This window comes from the organism of the source record quoted next, unplaced genomic scaffold, assembly GCF_019419815.1.
Source record: "Pyrus x bretschneideri cultivar Hongxiangsu unplaced genomic scaffold, Pyrus_bretschneideri_v1 Contig10, whole genome shotgun sequence".
NCBI lineage: Eukaryota > Viridiplantae > Streptophyta > Magnoliopsida > Rosales > Rosaceae > Pyrus > Pyrus x bretschneideri.
Window position 1 is genome coordinate 9,928,307 of NW_025999391.1, and position 19,916 is coordinate 9,948,222.

Here is a 19,916-nt window from a genome sequence, read left to right on the forward strand (position 1 = left end):
TCACTTCGCCGAAAAGGCTAATGGGATGCCCTATACCAACAAAGACTCGAAAATCCTTATTGGTCAAGACTTAGATGGGTAATCAGTCGGCCTCGACGCAGTGTTGTTTATCTCCAAACTGAAGGTGCTTCATGGTCGGCTGATTCTGTGGCAACAGTGTTGTTTATCCAAACTGAAGATGCTCGCCGGTTGCCTTTACAGTGCTATTTATCCAAATTGAAGATGTGTTAGCGAAAAAGGAAAATAAATCTCAAGGTTGTTAGAGATTTCACGTAGAGCAAGAGTTTGAGTAGGGCAGTTTGTGTGTTCAATTGGAGAGAGCTAAATCATGCATTTCCTCCTCTATGTATAGCAGTGAACCTACTCATGGCCAAACCAGAGACGTACTTAGACTATAATTTCTTATCCCAATCTGATTATGACTTAGCTAGTCCTAGTTCCAATGGGTTTCTAAACTAAACTCTATAATGAACCAGATTTCAACTTTAAGACCCATTGTGGTATAAGGATTCAACCTTCGCCTTTATCGAAAACAATCCTTCTCGTAAAAGGACTTGGCCGAAATCGATTAGGCAACTTTTGGTGCCTAGCCGGCCCATGATACCTTCGGAAGACAGCAGGACCAAGAGTCTTGGCCCAAATTGTTACTCTCGGACCAAATTGTCATTTTTGTCCTAAACATTGCCCCTAGCTTCTGAGGTCTTCGACCTATAACTCTTTGGCTGAGTTTCGACCTTGAAGAAGTGAAATCAAACCTTTAACGTATCTTTGGAAGACAACGAAAAGTCTCGAATATTCCATCCACTCAGGTCCATTTATGAAGCATGATTGCACGATCTTAATTTGTCAGATGTTCTGCCACGTGGCGATTCTTCAGCCTACTCGTTCTGCCATTAATAATGACATTCGAAACGTGCAACCATCGAAACGTCTTTTCGCCATTAAATTCACCGTCATATGCAAATGTGAATCCTCAATCCCGAGTTTCTCAGTCTCTTCACCTGGATTCTTTGAATATCTTTCATGATTACAAAATCCTCTGGTCAATTTTACCTTCCCCCCCTCCCCCAAAAAAAACTGTTGATCTTCCTCCTAAAACACCTATAAATACTCCGGTTTCCTTCACTCAAACTTTTACTCTTTCAAAATTCTCAAATCTCATTGCTAACTGCTTTCAAACCCAAAAAAGCCAACTTTCCCAGGCAACCTTCATCTAAAACCTAGAAAAACCTTCATATTCTTCAATGGCCGCAAATACTTTCATTGCCCAATCGGTCGAGGAATGCACTAAATGCCAAAGTATCACTTATCGAAACACTATCAAAAGCATCTGATTTGAGGATAAGCTAAATGTTACCAACCAAACCCTTGGCCCATTGTTCAAAGATGATGTTCCAGAAATGATCACCGAAATGCTCAAGGACCATTGCCTAAAACCCTTATTCCAAGGGTATGATTAGTCGAAATGGGAACTGGCCAAACCCCAAGGCGTTTGGCTTTTGACCACTACGGCTTGGGCTTCCGGGGTCATTGGAAATAAGCCATATTTTGACGACGATTGGAAAGCTCTCGACATTTTTTTTGCCATTAAACTCTCGACCATCGAGATTAACTTGGATCGATAGCTCATGATGGCTGCTCTGAGCTTCTGGTGCTTGGCCACCAATACGATGGTCTTTCCCCTCGGCCCATTTAGCCCGACAATGATGGACATCACAACCATACTTAACACCTCTCCTACTGGCCTCCTAGTCAACAATTCTCTTTCCGAGTCTCAATTTGATTTGGACCTAAAAACCATTTTCGAGGATTATGCCGTCGAAGCCTTGACAAAGGAAAACCAAAAACTGTTGAAAGAAGATGCGCAGAAACTACACAAGAACTTTTTCAACTACAACACCCTAATCACTCACTTCACCAACTCGAGAGGGGAAGATCTTAAGAAAGGTAAACTCGGGCCTTCATATTCTATTGGTATAACAAATACATATTTTGTGCCAAATCAAATAAATGCCTGGCCGAGAATATACTCGTTGTCGAAGCCTTGGCCAGTGGTTATGTCCTGGCCCTTAGTCCGGCCATTCTTGCCAATCTCACCAGGTGTTTGGCCAAGACTATTGTAGGGAAAATCGATCCTCACCAAAACGGCCCACTCTGGGTTTTTCAACTCTGGTTACAGGTCTATTTCTTGACGCTGCAGCCAGAGCTTGCAAGTTTCACTTCTTCCAAAGTTATAGGCCTTGAGCTGGCCTCACAACCCATTCATCCCCACTTGGCTGAAAAGATCTTCAAATATTTCTTTGGCCTAAAAGACTTGTCAGGTACGAATTCCAGATTTGCCGTCGCTGAACGTACCCCTCTTCCATCATCATTCCGACATTGGTATGGGAAGACGCCGATGAAGCTGATCTCCGAAATTCCTGGGGTTCATTTACCATTATTCACGACCTGCCTTATAGTTGTGAAGCTCGTCGAGGAAGCTGGGAGTCAATCACCCCAACTTCTTGGCTCATCAACTGGGCTATCTTCAGGGATGCCTTATGCCCTTCTTTACCTCTTTCTCCCCCTTGAGCCAAGAACGCCTCTCCGACTCCTCAGAGAAGGAGTGTGACGTAGTCGAGAAGGATTTCAAGAAGCGGTGCGCTAACTTCCATCTTTGGCTGAAAGTTCCAGAATCCCGGTGTGCTAGCATTTTCGCCGATTGGTGGGCTGCTTATACTAAAGACCTCTTCAGCGTTTCGGTCGAGGAAGTCTTCGAAAAGCTTTTTGGTGACCACCCCAAAAAGACTCTCGCCCCAAAATCCAAAGAAACGGCCTAAGGTTTACAGTTTTCCTTGTTACTTTTCTTACTTGTTTACTTCGAACTTTTTTTTTATTCAAGTTGTGTTTTTAGGTGGCCGAACCATAAAGAGGGCCGAGGTGATTGCGATGGCTGTGGCTAAGAAAAAGCATGCCCCTTCCCTGAGGAAAACTATAGCTGTCGCGCCAACCCAGTCAAGCAAGCGGTTTCGCCCAGATGCCAAGACGGCTGGTGAAGCACCCCGGCTGAAAAAATGTGTCAAAAAATTGGCAAAGAAAGAGGAAACGGGAGATCCATGTTATCTCCAGCCAAACCATATGAGTAACTACTCCCAATGCCTCTCTCTCTTCCCCTGCCGTCAAGGTCTCGGCCATGGTGCAGCGAGACTTAGTGATCAAGCCGGTCACCAATCTAGCTGTCGAAGAGCTTGTAACTTCAACATCAACCGCTACTTACATCGAAGTCGGCCCGGTGATTGCTACCCCAGAGAGGGCAGCTTTTGAAGCCGAGAAAAACCTCCCCCGGAATCTAAAAAAGGCTTCAACAATCATCCTAGAAGAAGAGGTATAAAATTTTGTAATGTTCCTTCTATCTTGAACTTTTTGCCTAACGACTAATTCGTTGTCTAAGAGGATGAAAGCGAAGGGCCCTTGCTGGTGAAACATCCTCAACCAGCTGAACTGCCAACTACCACTCATTAACCGGTAATCGAGGCGGCGAATCAAGTCGATGTTCTCGTAGCTGAAACAAGTTTGGGACATGAAGAGGCACTTCCTATTGAGCCAGAAGCGACAGCCGAGACGCCGATTCATCCCCAAGACCAGAATCTCAACATTACTTCCCAGGATGTTACTTCAACTTTTGTAAGAATCGTCACTATATCCCCTTTCCAATTCCTAAACTCTGAATTCTGAAACAAGAACAATCATTAAAATGTTAAGCGCCTAACCATTTATTTCACCGATAATTTTACGTGTTAAATGGGGTTATTTATATTTCTTGGCCGCCTCAATGGCCATCGAATGTAGATAGCCTTCATTGGCCACGTAAATTAAGACGCTCTCTTAAACAATGGGCTCGACCATGAAGTTCTCTAGGTTCGAGCAACGAACCAGCAGACATGACTAAGGTCTCTTCTTGGCAGGTCTATCATGACTTCCTTATCAGCTATTCTTTTGGATTCTTCTTTTCTAACTTCTTCTTTGTGCAACCTTCAAGGGAAGTCGAACTCGACACTCTCCTCTCGAATAATTTTGGAGTAGCTGGGCCTTTAGCTGCGTCTACCGAACCTTTTGCGACCGCGGCTGAATCCAATACCTTCGTCACGTTGCAAGAACTCATATCCCTTTCGGCCTTACAAATCCTTCAATGTAAAGGCCTCGACTTTGTAGGAGAGTGCTACTTATCCAATATCTTGGAACGGACCTGGCAAACTTTGCCATTTTTGAAAGGACCCTCCGAGCCGAAGACGACTTTAAGGCTGCAAAGGCCGCTCATAACGCCAATCGGCCAAAAGTTGAGGCCATAAAAGTGAAGAAGACGTGTTTGGCTGATCTCGATCGTCAAATCGCCAAACTCCAGTGTCAAAGGTTGGCCATCACTTAAGAGCTCAAAAAAGACTTTGAGGCGAAAAAATCTCTCCTAACCGACCACGCAGTCGACTCAAGGTAGATACATCAACTGCAGCTTGATAAAAGAACAAGGCAAGCCGAGGTTACCATGGGTGAAGTAAGGTGTTTGGAACTGAAAACCGCTCTTGAAGCCTTTCTTCCTTTGACCCTTTAGGATTTTGGCCTTATTAACCGTTTGTTGGATTCTTTTGTAATTCTCGTTTATACGTCTTTTTTGTAGAATTAATGAAATGAAACTTTTATTCTCGCATCTTCCAAATGATTGGATGGTGTTTCTTTAAAAATTCCCCATTGATTGGTAGCTTATGAACAAGACCGGTTTGATCTTTAAGGTGGTATGCCTCATTGCCGAGAACTTTATGGACGATGAACAGTCCTTCCCAATTCGGCGACCATTTTCCAAATCTAGGATCTTTAATTCCTATGGGCAACACGGTTTGCCAAACTAAATCTCCCTCATTGAATGTTTTTTGTCTGACTCTTTGATTATAGGCTCGCTCAGCAATTTTTTTCTGTGCCACCAATAAATTATAAGCATCAAGTCGAACTTCCTCTAAGTCTTCTAACTCTTGTCTCATGGCCTGGTTATATTCGACACTGAACAAACTACTTTGCTCAATTACTCATGACGAGTTTATACTCAGCTCGACTGGTAACATCGTGTCGTGTCCATAAGTCAACGCATATGGGATCATCCCGGTTGTTGATCGGAGTGAGGTCTAATATGCCTATAAAGCCTTGTTTAACTTCAAATGCCACATACTAGGCTTTTCTTTTATCATTTTTGCAAGAATGCCGATCAAAACTTTATTACTTGCTTTGGCATGTCCATTTGCTTGTGGGTAATACAGCATGGATTGTTCGAGTTGGATTTTCAAGTTCGCCGTATATTCTTTGAACCTTTTGGCTGTAAAGATCATGCCCTTGTCAGTTATGATCGTTTCTGATACGTCGAATCTGGTCACGATGTTTTCCTTTACAAAATTGCAAACTTCCTTGGATGTCAATTCAGCGTATGATTTTGCTTCGACCTACTTAGTGAAATAGTTGGTTGCCACAAATATCCATGTATGTTTTACTGCTCCAAAAGATGGTGTAATTTTACCGATTACATCCATGACCATCCTTTGAACGGCCACGATTTGGTGACCGAGTGGAGTAATTAGCTAGGACTTTCTGTATAGGCCTATACACATCCCCTTCCATACTCGATACAATCCTTCAATATACTCGACTAGAAATAGTTGTGTTGGCGAAGTAACCAACGCATCTTACGTCTAGATTGATGAGCTCCATAAATTCCTAAAAAAATACCAATCTTACATGACACGCATGCAGAGTAATTAATAAGATAACTACGTCATTCAGTTGTGTGTGGGGTGTGCTAACTCATCAACTGAGCTCGGCCGGGGAGTAAAATGTGTGATGTTGCGTTGGGTATGCTGTTGACTTCTTGATCTTGCGACTGCGGCCGAGGAAGGAACACGTCTCGACCTTCAGGTTCTAGAGCCTGAAGACAAGGCTGGTAGTCTTGCGGAGTTCACGAATCGTTAATGCTGGGTTCGGTCACAGTGATTATATTCGTGAAAGTATAAGCACACCGAACAGGCATGAAGCTATACAGACATAAGTACTCGAAAGAGATGTATGTCTTGATTGTGAATGTGGTTCGGTCGTCAGAATGCTGAACTCTAAAACTGACTTGTGAATATCCAATCATAAACAACTCGGTGTTCAATGTGCCGAGCCCAGTAACATGTAACACCTCATTTCGCCAAAAAGGCTAATAAGATGACCTCTACCAACAAAGACTCGAAAATCCTTGTCGGCCGAGACTTGGATAGGTAATCAGTCGGCCTCAATGCAATGATGTTTAACCAAACCAAAGGTGCTCCGTGGTCGGTGGATTCTGCGGTAACAGTGTTGTTTATCCAAACTAAAGATGTTTGCCGGTTACCTTGACAGTGCTGTTTATCCAAACTGAAGATTTGTTGGCAAAAAAGGAAAATAAAAATCTCAAGGTTGTTGAGAGATTTCGCGTAGAGCTAGAGTTTGGGCATGGCATTTTGTGTGTTTAATTGGAAAGAGCTGAATGATGCACTTCCTCCTCTATTTATAGTAGTGAACCTACTCCTGGCCGAACCAGAGATGTACTCAGACTAGAACTTCTTATCCCAATCTGATTATGACTTGGGTAGTCTTAGTTCCAATGAGTTTCTGAACTAAACTCTATAACGAACCAGATTCATTCCCCGACTCTCAACGCCTTCAGCTTTAAAACCCCTTATGGTATCAGGATTCAACCTTCGCCTTTATCCAAAAGAATCATTCTCGCAAAAGGACACGGTCAAAACCGACTAGCCAACTCTTGGTGCCTAGCTGGCCCATGATGCCCCCAGAAGACTGCTAGACCAAGAGTCTCGACCCAAATTGTTACTCTTGGCCCAAATTGTCATTTTGGGCCCAAACAAATATAGAAAGATCACTTAAAGTATTTTTAAAGGAGATGTCTAATTCCAAGTGGCAGCACTAGATCAGGAGGGAAAAAAAAAAAAAAAAAAAACATGAAAGACTCTAAGCGAAGCTATTTAATCATACGTGGATTGACTCCTTGATGCATGCTGTCAAAATTGGCAGCGAGGAGAGAAGGCATCAATTTCTCAATTTCCTTGATTTTATGTTGGGGTCCACATAACATGTCTATTATTAGAGTGAATTTTAACTTCTCTTCACCCAATTTGTAGTATATCAAGACCAAATAATAACATAAAAAAACATATCGGTTGGAAACTAAAATAAATGAAAATGTCAAATTGTTACATAAGATATCAAATTTACGTTTGATATTTCGAATTTAACATTTCTCTTGTGGATGCTCTTAAAAGGCGTAATTGGCGAATTCTAAATAAATTGTCATATTGTCCATAGCAAAAAAGTGGAAAGTGCTGTAATTGTCGATCTAAAACAATGTTTGACGTGTTTCCGACCAAAAACAAAAACAAAAACAAAATCAGAGGTGCTGGCTCCCAAAAGAAGGTGGATTTCTTAAATATTTTTTCTTTTGTTGTTTAAACAACATTTGGAGTGGTAGGTATGCCATTTAGACGGATGAGGATTCCTTGAGCGATGGTAACAACATATAACAGATAGACATATGTGGCATTCTAAATTTCTAATGAAAAGTTTAGGGCTTATCCAATTGTATTACACGACAGACATGAAACTCCAAATTTCGAGAATAAACAATTGAGGGGGGATTTGATTTAATACACTTGATGGAGATTGAGGACCTAACTAGTTTTGGAGCCAACGGAAGGATGAAGAAGCCAATTTGAACTCCGAAAGAGAGTAATAAGACGTACAACGTTCGATAATTCCATGTAGTTTGGAGAAGTTTTTCTTGTCTTGGGAGGGGAGGGGGCGGTGCTTTTGTATATCGATATTGGAAGACGGACGATTCAATTTCAAGACTCCTAATGCAAAAGGAAATGCTAACCAACTGAGCTACTAGCTGTTAAATATATGTCTCACGTCGAGAGATTAAGAAAATTAAATACAAGGTATATATGTATGGTTCTACTCACAATATCACAAAAATATTTTATAAAACCAAACAGCTAGTAATAGATTATTAAGTTTAGACAATAAATGTGTCATTAAGTGTGGGCCAATTGTGTCACAAGCCCTTATGTAAAAGTCTTATGTGAAATATTTAGTATTACGGCAAGATGTAATGTAAGGTTAGAAAATGAATTAGGACTTCAACTAGATATTGAAAAATGCAGTGCGGGATGTACCAACTTGGCTAAGGCAATCTCTCCCTCTTAATATATGAGAGTAAATAAGTCGAGCTAACGTTAATACCATGATGCGTAAACCCAGCTTACTTACAAGTTACAACCTTATTCAAATAATTTAGATTAGATTAGAACAACCCTACTAAAACAACTACCCAACAAATAAAATGAGTTGAGAATTCAATCCCTTCAACAAACCAATTTTTTTATTTTTTTATTTTTGTCAAACTAGATAAAATAATAATTAGGAAACCATTCACCTGTTAAAATCTTCCACCTCTTGTCCCAAAAAAACTCCAAAAGTGTGTGAATTGTGGACAATCACAGAGCAAGTGCCAAGTACCTTTCAAGTTTCGACTACAACTTGTAAATTGACAAGTCCACTTTTGCATAATGTTTGCTAGCTAACAAAGAGTTGGAAATGGTATTGGAAGTATAACAAGAATTTAAGTCGGGGGATTTCTAACCGAAAAGTTTACAGAACCTCACATAAGTGGCACATTGCTACACTTAATAATATTTAAAGTTCTGATGGTGATTTCGCAAATGCAAATAGATTCATACCATACTTGTGCAAATTTCCCGTTCTTCTAATTACTCGATATATATTTTCTACAACGATAACATGGGCGATCATATATATATGGCACACACCAATCGAAGTGTGCCCAATCACCTTCATATACGTTTCGATTGGTGTTTTGCTTGAAGTAAATTCTATCTTTTTCCTTCAAAATTTACCACGCAAAAGAAGAAGAAAAAAAAGAAAAAGAAACCTCCACATGTGGATCATGTTAAATAAAATATTGGAGTTTTCTAATCAAAGATCAAACCCCACGAGGGCCATGATCCTGGGCGTTTAATAAGAAAACAACATTTTAACTCGAACCGAATAATATATTAATATTGGCTAAAGATAACCCAGTGCCCACTGGCTACCAACCAATCATTAAGATTTCCTTTTTATATTTAAAATCATCTAAGACGAAATTGAGAGCACAAAGGCCTTAAAATAATAAATTAAGAAAATTAAATCAGATGGACATTTTCACCATCTTTGAACGTTGAAAAGAAAAAAAAAAAAAAAAAAATTGGAGTATCGATTCTTGAATTATTATGATTAACTGTAGTTTTGGTTTCTTAATTAAATTGATTAAAGATAGTATCTGAATTTGAACAAATGTGTGGCACTAATCATTGACAATTTCTAACAAAATTAAACACGTGTTGTGCATGACACACTTCGACCTGGAATGCCCACTAGGATCCCGAATTGAGCTGTGTTAGCCAACACCTGAAAGGTGACGAAGTCATAAAGTGTGATAGTGTATAAAATGTGAATAAATTAAAAATGTAAAAGTGCTTAAGTACACGAGTGCGCGATGAGCGGGTATGGACTCATTTCATGCGTGATACAGATCATAGATATAGTACAGTAAGGTAAGATAATGATTATACCATCATAAGAAGAATCTGTATTGAAAAGCGCCATGAATCCTTGTCGATTCGGAACTCTGTTGCTAGAACCTGGAGGGGTGCACAAATATAAAATATGAGTGAGCGAAACAAACTTTTTCAAATCAATTTCAATTACCAAAGGCAGTCACCCCTCGTCGTAACACTTGTATAATTTCCCAGAAAATAACAGGCGTGACTATAACTCGAAACCATAACCAAAATAATAGCCTCACAACTATGTTGTGTCAAATATCTCAACAAGAATAAGTAACCCAGGTGAAATAAATCAATATGAAATGGTATGTCAACCAGATCCACCTATTGTGGCCCGTACGGCTGAACCAATAACTCATCAACATGCTAGTCAGTAGCTCATCAACATGCTAGCTAGAGTCACTTCACGTGGCCTGTACGGCTGAATCATTAACTCATCAACATGCTAGCCAATAGCTCAATAACATGCTAGCCAATAGCTCATCAACATGCTAGCCAATAGCTCAATAACATGCTAGCCAATAGCTTAATAAGTATACCTGCACACGAGTCAGAACCAAATAAAGTGGTTTGTACGACATGATTGGGTGTAAACAAATATGCTCAAGTGTTATGATCACGTGAAGACTGTGCGAATAATTGCGGGTCACCTACGAGTCGGAACCACCTATTGTGGTATGTACGACAGGACCGTGCACCTACCTTGGATCCAAGGTGAGTGTAAGGTGCGAGAGGTGAACATCACGTGAATGACTGTGCCCTAGCCACGGGTGGGAGCACTAACACTGGGGTGCAGGTTTATGAGCTCTCAATGCATCTCAATATAACATGTACAACTCATGGGCAACCAGTACGACAGTGTCGGAGTTGCCTAACAGATAAATGTAGTCATGCTATAACTCCATCGATTCAACTCGTACCATAAACTCACCTGAACCTACCTGGGTGTCCTGCGTTCACCTTTGCACTTCAAAGCATTCATAAAAATTATGTGCAGGTAATATACATATGGATATACCATGATGCAATCTAATACTCAACCATATCATAGCATTTTCAATTATATACATACATACATATATATATATATATATATATATAATATGGCATAAAATGCATAAGCTGTAACGCCCTACTTCCAAACTATTTACTTTCAGGGATAATCATTGGACAAGCCCAACTAGACACTAGTTTAATTAACTATCATTACTTACGTTTTCTTACTCTAATTTCTTGATTCTTCACACATTGATTTATAACCAACATTTAACCACCAACACATAAGGTTAAATATCACATTTTACATCAATGTCCCTCTCATTGTTCAATTCCCCAAACAAGGCTATTGTCTCAATTATTTAATCTCACTTCTTGTATGGCTGCATCTAAATCTTGTTAGACTGCATTCGTACCCTAAACAGGGATCAAGCAATTCGTAGTTCACGCTAGTACTTCAAAACATTTACAGTAATTATATACAATATTAAATTTATAAACATTTGCATAATTATTAATCATATATATACGTATACGATAAAAAGGAAAAGACTCACTCACCTGAGGTCCGCTCTATGACTCTCTAGCACGAATATTGAGATGTCACGAACGATCCTCACCTAGAACAATTATTCAATCACATCTCAAAACTCTTACCAATAGAACCTTATATAAACACATCCCTACGTAATACAATCTGGAAGATCCGCTTCACAGATCTCCGATCCATTACTTCCAACGATCCACATATGCCTTTAGAACAATATCCTAAAGTTTCAGAACGATCCAACAGTCAGATCTTCGCCAATTGCCAAAACCAAATGGCGGCTAACGTTTTATTTTACGAACTTACAAATCCAATTTGGGAAGATTCGCACGTCGGATTCCAGATCCGTAAGTTCCTATGATCCTTAAATACTATGTACTATAACGTATTGAATTTTGGTGACGATCCAACAGTCGAATCGTCGATTGTTAAAATAATCAAATGGCGGACCTTAATGTAACTAGGTTCACAATACTCAAATCACATCATACAGATAACAATCTAAAATCAAGATATCAATGTAGCGTAAAATAGTATTGGCGGCCCACTGGCCACGCGTCACTGCAGGTGGCGGTCGGGTGCCCTGACTCGCCAGGAAATTCAACTATTTCTAAAAATTCTCAAAAATTACAAAATGAAGATCTCAAAGAGTAGAGAAAACTTTATACCTGTGGCCAAGTCCAATTTGGCTAAGAAAAACCCCAATTTCTCTTAAACCTGTCGGAACCCTAGAAATAAATGCATTTCAATTTGTCTTCTCCGGTGCTCCGTTGCCCCCAAACTTGTTTGGGGTTTGTTCCTGGCCTCATGAGGATGTCAAAGGTGGTAATAATTGAAGAGAAACACTTCAGAAATGGTGGTTTTCCTTCAAAGTTCCCTCGCACCCACGGTTGTGGTAATCACGAAATCGAGACTAATGTCTTCAATTCTTGGATGGATATGGAGGAGAGAGAGATGCTAAGTTGTTTCCAAGTGGTTCCTTACCACAACTCATTGGAATAATGCCTGAATTGGTGTCTGAAAAACCTCGAGGGCGCGGGTTTCCAACGAGGTTATTGGTTGGGTGTGGGTAGCAGGGGCCCGAGTTGGGTGCTCTGCACCTCCCTCCTTTCCTCTCCTTTTTCCCTCATCTCATTGGTCTCTCTTTATCTCTTCCTTTTCCCCAATTGGGCAACCCCCTTTCTTTTTCTTTCCTGTTCTCTCTTCCTCTTTCATTCATCTTCTCTCCCATTCAACGACACCCATGTGGCATAACCATTTAGAATTACAAAATAATATAATATAACATAATTAAATGGTAATTTTCTCCAAAATACTATTGAATTCGTAACTCCATACAACTTTGATTGTAACTTCAAATTCACTTCTACTTGTGCCTACGCTTCCATATCGTTGAGTACCTCAGGAATACTCAAAAGGAATATTTAGTACGTCTCACTATACGTTGGTCAACGAAAGTCAAAACCTTCCCTTCTAGGGCATTTTCGCAAATTCACACTTTTAAAATTTATAAAATCGTGGAACTAGGAACAGGTTGTCACAGTGCATGTGTTATTGATAGCTCATTGTAAGCTTTAGACAACTCATCCACTTCATTGATGTAAATAATATCATTTGTTAAAAAGAAACAATAAAAAGTTGGGAACTTTCATGAAAAGAGCCTGGGCTAAGTTTATTTTAATAAAAAAAAATCATACTATAAATTTATTTAATAAAAAAGACTTAAATTTTAATGAAAAACTCTTAATTTTTAATTAAAATGACAAAAGAACTTCAATTTTAACGAAAAGGACATAATTTTAATATTAAAAAAGAAAAACCGACGTGTGGATACGCGCGTCCTCACACAAACTGTTTATGAAACTTTCTACATTATTCATGAAACTTAACGGTAGTACACTATTTATGAAATTTACTACACTGTTTATGAAACTTAATACATTGTTTATGAAACTTACGACAGTGTTTATGAAATTACTACACTGTTTATGAACTTATTGCACTGTTTATGAAACTTAACGGTGCTACATTGTTTATGAAACTTAACGGTATCACACTATTTATGAAACTTAACGATACTACATTATTCTCTCTTCTTGAATTTTCTTAGCACATTCTCACCTTCCGAACAAATTTTATTCTTCTAATTTTCTTCGATACTCATCAAAATTTCTATGTATCTCTTCAATTTCTTAATTTTCTACACCAATTACATAATTTTCTTTTATTGCCCGCCTATCTGCTGCTTCCTCTTCTCCTCCATCTACAATCTCACCTTCTCCCTTTGCAAAATAAAAAAAAATAATGCAAATAAACTCAATAAAATCTAATACACCCACGGAGATAAGCCTAGATCATACCCCGCTCCATGTCCTTCAATTTCAGAAGCATCTCAAGTCTTCAATCATTTCAATATTTGTGTGGACTTAAAAACCCTGGATTTTGGTTACCATACAATTTCCGAAGCATCTCACAGCGTCTGCGGTTTCATGGACAGAAATTGCAGGGAATATCGTTATCGTCTCAATGGTGCATCATGGAAATCAAAATTGTAGGTATAAAAGGTAATGCTTGGTAATTAAAGTTGCACAAGGTGCTTCATATGTCCATAATATATAATATGTAGTATGGTGTGTATGTGTGTGTGTGTGTATATATATATAGTACAAATAGATAGAGGTGTGTGCTGTAAAATAGATATTAGAGCAGCCATGATTGGAGTTGCTTTGGGTAAGGCAATTTTTGGACCCCAGTTGATGGGTATTAGAAAAAGAAGCAGCTGGAAGATGCAATGGCAAAGGAGATTGCACGCACGTTTGATAAGTTTTTTTTTTCTCTTGTCCTTATCATTAAATAAAGTTATTAGATGGCTTTTGGTTAAAATTTCAAGTTTTAAAGCCATTTGTATTAGTTTTCCTTAAAAAGTTACTTCCATTTTTTTTTTTAAAGGTATGGTTTTCATTAAGCAAATGAGAATACGAACGAACTGAGAATATTGTGCATGATGAGCCTTGATAAAATCTTGCTGGGGATTTCAACTACGTGTTGTAGTGCAGGTGTGCATCGAGATGGGCTGTCAGGATGTGGAGGTTGAATCTGATTCCCATATGCTTATTCGAATGCTTAATAAGGAATATGCAATTGATGCTACCTTGGAATGTTTTATTTATGATATTGGGCTATTGGTATCTCAATTAGGAAGGGTGAGGTTTATGTTTGTTAAGCGGAATGGGAATGTTGTTGCTCATGTTGTAGCCTCATATGCTGCCTCACATGGAAGTGCTTTCAGTTGGGATGCTCTCGGTCCGGAGTTTTTATTTAATATTCTAGCGAAAGATGTAAACGTTTATATTCGTATTTAATAAAGTCTACCATTTGACAAAAAAAAAAAAGTTACTTTCACTTAAATTAATAAGAAAAGATTCGAACCTTAGTGCAAATGATGAAGGTCGCTACTAAAACTAGAAGGGGACATATGTAAAGTTTCCTTTATATGCTCCTTAATGAAGCTCACGTTTGTTTTGCGTGTAAACTACATATAAAATTCACGCAGAATTCGTGTGAAGAACTGAAATGATGCTCCACATTTCAAACTATGCACCCCAATCGTCCAATTTTCTATGAAAAAGAAGCTCAAAATTGTTAAAGGTAGAGGCTATGAGGTCATTTTGTAATATGAGTAGACGTGTATCCTAAAAGTTTATTATAATAAATAAAAACAGTTTGGATAATAGCACAATTGCCGGTGACGAGTGACCCACAAATTTCAGAACAAACAAAATACTTGTATTTTCTTTTCCCACGGAAGAAATTTACTCGGTTTACTACTTGACCCAAAAACTAAAATATCAAACACTAATTTTAGTAAAACACTCAACTCCTCTAAATCCAAAAATAAATACATAAAAATTGCTTTTAAATGAGTTGCTTTTTCTTACAGCAACCTTCCAGATGACGTCAAGTGGCAGTCCACGGCGCACATCCGCCTCCCGGAGTTTGATCCCACCACCCCACCCCACCCCTCCCGGTTCCACCTCGTGTGCCCGCTGCATTATATGTGCGCCCCGACAAAAATAAAATGAAAAATCAATCAAAAGTTTCTTTTTCTTACGGCAACGTTCCAGATGACGTCGACGTGGAAGTCCAAGGCGCACACATAACAAACACCCGGCTCCCGGAGTTTGATCCCACCACCGCCCCGCTCCCGGTTCCACCTCATGTGCCCGCTGCATTATATGTGCGCCCCGACAAAAATAAAAAAAATCTCTACCGCCAACCCCATCTTGTCGCGTCCCCATTGGCCCACCTTTCACGAATAGAAAATGGGACCCACCCATCACTAGTAGAATGAATGGTCCCACCCTTTTTTAATTAAAGAAGGCGATGTTTGCTTTTGTTGGGTCTATTTAATCCCGTTCGCCCCTAATCCCACAACCAAACGCTGCAAATCCACTAATTCATCTTTTCCTTCTCTCTCTATATCTCCGTCCTACCCTCGCTTTCTCTCTCTAGGAATTGTGATTACCCCCAATCCGCCAAGATTAGAGAGCCTTTGCTAGCCAATCCTCCGGTCGGAGATCGGAGGGCCGAAAACAATGACGTCTCCGGCAATCGGATCAAAGTTGATCCGCCGAAGAAGCCCAAGAAAAACAAGTATGCTTTCGCTTGTGCTATTCTGGCTTCCATGACTTCAATCCTGCTGGGTTATGGTAACTAATTCTGCTTAATCGAACTTCGATCGGCTTAATTAACTTTAAAAATTCTGTTTTTTTATTTGTTAAGACTTGATTAGTTCTGATAAATTTGATTAATTATTGATCAGATATTGGAGTGATGAGTGGAGCTGCAATCTACATCGAAAAGGACCTCAAGGTCACGGACACGCAAATCGAGATCCTGTTGGGTATTCTGAACCTCTACTCCCTCATCGGCTCCGCCATGGCCGGAAGAACTTCCGACTGGGTCGGCCGCCGCTACACCATAGTCATCTCCGGAGCAATTTTCTTCACCGGAGCGATTCTCATGGGATTATCCACCAATTACACCTTCCTCATGTGCGGCCGCTTCGTCGCCGGCCTCGGCGTCGGCTACGCCCTCACAATTGCTCCCGTCTACGCTGCCGAGGTCTCTCCGGCGTCGTCGCGCGGCTTTCTCACGTCTTTCCCAGAGGTTGGCTTGTCTGTCCCCATTTAAAAATTAATTAATTTGGATAATAATAATTTCAATTAAATTATAATCTATAATGTTTGACTTAATTTTCCAACTATGCCCTTTGGAGTGGTTTGAAGTAACGTTAAAGCTCTGTTTATGTGTCTCGTTCTCCTATTTGTTACCCTCAACAAGTATACTGTTTAAATATTTTATCAACAAAAATGTTATTCTTATCTTTTTAATATAGCTGGGACCGCATGCGTTGGTGAGCTCTCTCTAATAGATGGGCACGCAAGTGGTCTTATCTCTCTCTCTCTCTCTGATAGATAGTCTGTGCAACATTACTATTTTATGCAGGTGCCACATGTATTATAAGTACCATTTTTATGCAATATTACACGATTTGCCATTATATGTACCAATTAATTAATTAGTAATTACTACGTTAAAATCTCAAATCTCCTAAAATGTAGGAGATAAGTTTTAAAAATCTTAAAACACATCAAACCTGATCTAGTTGTGCTCTAACGTACATTTTCTTACCAACTTCACACCATACAAGTAACTAATGTGACATACGTTTCTTCTGCAACCATTAACAATTTAGCTGATCAGTCAGTCGACCCTCATCCGTTCTCCTTTGCCGGTCCTATTCATTTGCTTCATATTTTGTTTTGTGCATGCCTCTTGATCTGCGTGTCCGTACCAAAGGGTAAGCTTTTTGTTTTAGCACGCTTTTGCATCATTCACGTACCATGCTGCATTTGTAAAATTGAATTTAGTGGTACATTTTCTTTTAGATGATAGTTTGCATTGGGTATGTTTCAATTTAGCATTGGTACGTTTCAAGTCGTTATGTTGAGACATTTCAAGTTGGAATAGGTACATTTTATCTCAGCATCAAGTTGATATTGGCGCATTTCAAGTTGATACGTGTCAAGTTGATATTGGCGCGTTTCAAATTTGCATTGGGTACATCTCAAGTTAGCATCGGTATATTTAAATTTGGTTTCAATTTAAATTTTACATTCATATATCTCGTGTCCAAGAGCACTAATCTCAGTCCAAACTCATTGCTTTGCCAACAACTTTTATGTTTCAACCTAAATTTATAATGTGAACGAACCAACAAAGGGGTTAAACCCTAACAAGCCAAAACATATGTTCAAAATTCAAAATTGAGGAGATAATTTTTAGGGTTGTTTTGTTAACGCCCACATTTTGTTGACTGCACCCCACATTCTTAATACACTTCACATTATCTTAACACACAATTTTTAGGGTCGTTCAAGATTCAAGATGAAGATTTCTATAGCAAAACTAAAACATTTGTTTGATGCTTCAAATTAATCATTAATTTAAGACAAAAGTTGCGAAAAGTGTATATGAATTAATTTTATTTGTTTGAATTTTAATAGGTGTTTGTCAATGTTGGCATATTATTGGGGTATATATCCAACTATGCTTTCTCATTTTGCGCTCTTGACTTGGGGTGGCGGCTCATGCTCGGCGTCGGTGCAATTCCCTCGGTTATTCTTGCCATCGGTGTCTTAGCAATGCCCGAGTCGCCTCGGTGGCTCGTTATGCAGGGTCGACTAGGCGACGCCAGGCAAGTCCTGGACAAAACCTCAGACTCCAAAGAAGAGTCCATGCTCAGACTAGCTGACATCAAAGAAGCTGCTGGAATTCCCGAGGATTGCAACGATGATATCGTCCAGGTCACTGGTCACAGCCACGGTGAAGGCGTTTGGAAGGAATTGTTTGTTCATCCGACACCAACAGTTCTTCATATTCTAATTGCAGCCCTTGGTTTCCACTTCTTTCAGCAAGCCTCTGGTATAGACGCCCTTGTTTTGTACAGTCCAAGGGTCTTTGAGAAGGCTGGGATCACCAGCTCAGACCAATTGCTACTCTGCACTGTCGGAGTTGGACTTTCCAAAACCGTTTTCACCTTAGTCGCTACCTTTTTCCTTGATCGGGTTGGACGGCGTCCACTACTGTTAACGAGTATGGCTGGTATGGTAGTCTCCCTGGTGTGTCTCGGTACAAGCCTTACCATCGTTGATCAACACGAAGGGGCTAGAATGACATGGGCAGTTGTTTTGTGCTTGTTCTGCGTATTAGCCTTCGTTGGGTTTTTCTCAACTGGGATTGGGCCCATCGCCTGGGTCTACAGCTCTGAGATCTTCCCATTAAGGCTGCGGGCTCAAGGGTGTGGTATGGGAGTGGCCGTGAATAGGGTGATGAGTGGCATCCTCTCAATGACTTTCATTTCGTTGTATAAGGCCATCACAATGGGTGGTGCCTTCTTCCTTTATGCGGCAATTGGTGCTGTTGGTTGGATCTTCTTTTTCACAATGCTCCCGGAAACACAAGGCAGAACCCTTGAAGACATGGAGGTCTTGTTTGGTAAATTCCACAAGTGGAGAAAGGCCAACAAACTGCTCGAAAAGAAAAGGCAAGTTGCTCGTGGTGATGGTGGCACCAGTGATCCGGACAACAGGGTGAACCTCTTAGCTTAGTGAGTGGATATAAACAACTAGTAGAACTACAGAACAATCTCTTGAATTATAAAAATATTTATTGTACGCACCGGTTATATATGAGGGTGATTCCGCCCATTGGATCGTAATTTTGGAGGTTCAATGGTATGGGGACAGCGGAACAGTTTAGTATCTTAGAAATGGCGAATCCGATGATGGTCGTAGGAAAATTGGTCATCTTAATTTGGTTACTAAGGATGGATGATTGTTGAGGCGAGACGAGAGGAAGAAGGAGCTTCTATCCAATGAAGAACACCAAGTTAAGATGAAGTTAGGTATGTATTGCAAAAGTTTGTTGGTCGGAATTTGTTTTTCCAATATTTGCGGCAGCATTTATTTGTTTGTGGATACACTGGCACCCAACTACCGGAGATATTGTTTTGGTGTTGAGTGTAATAAAACATTTCGTATTAGAAAAAACATAATGGTTATTTTTCACTTTTGCACTTGTAATATTGCATATGCACGTGATTCTGGAAGCAGAGTGGATTAAAAAGTTACACTTTTTATGACTTTCGGTTGATCGCTCGGTCCAAAAGTATGCAATGCAGTATCACATGGAACAAAAGCAACTTATGATGTTGGTGTTTGGTCGTACAACAGGTTTTTGACGTTTGTGTTTGGTGATAAAAAGAAAAAGAGAGTTTTAACTGTTTTTCCGCTCTTTATTTTCCTTCTCCTTTTTTGGTGACTTTTATTTTATTTATTTATTTATTTTTCATTCTCAATTGATTTATTTAATCTAATTTTTTGTTGTATTCAGTTTCATTTGAATGGCCTAATGAATCAAGTTCCATTACAAATTTAAGAGTTGAATTATTATCAGGATATATCACTTATTCAAATTTTAGAGTTTGAAGTTGAAGTATGTAAGAGATGCTCCTAGTACTAAAGTCACCTAGACTTGTTTTTTACAATGTTTGAAAGTATTTTAGTGAAAGTTTTTTAAATTCCAAAAGAACTTAAAATTTTAGTCGCTGCTTCTCTACCAGCAAACTA

The 19,916-nt window shown here is 39.5% G+C and overlaps 1 protein-coding gene across 1 annotated transcript; it reads left to right on the top strand.

Annotated features, from left to right (window-relative positions):
* The first annotated feature begins 15,648 nt into the window (after positions 1 to 15,648).
* On the top strand, positions 15,649 to 19,419 carry LOC103964423 (polyol transporter 5). Its single transcript, XM_009377354.3, has 3 exons — positions 15,649 to 15,932; positions 16,046 to 16,392; positions 17,793 to 19,419. Exons 1-3 carry the CDS (start codon positions 15,908 to 15,910, stop codon positions 18,894 to 18,896), a joined length of 1,476 nt encoding a protein of 491 aa, XP_009375629.2. The 5' UTR covers positions 15,649 to 15,907; the 3' UTR covers positions 18,897 to 19,419.
* The last annotated feature ends 497 nt before the right edge of the window (positions 19,420 to 19,916 follow it).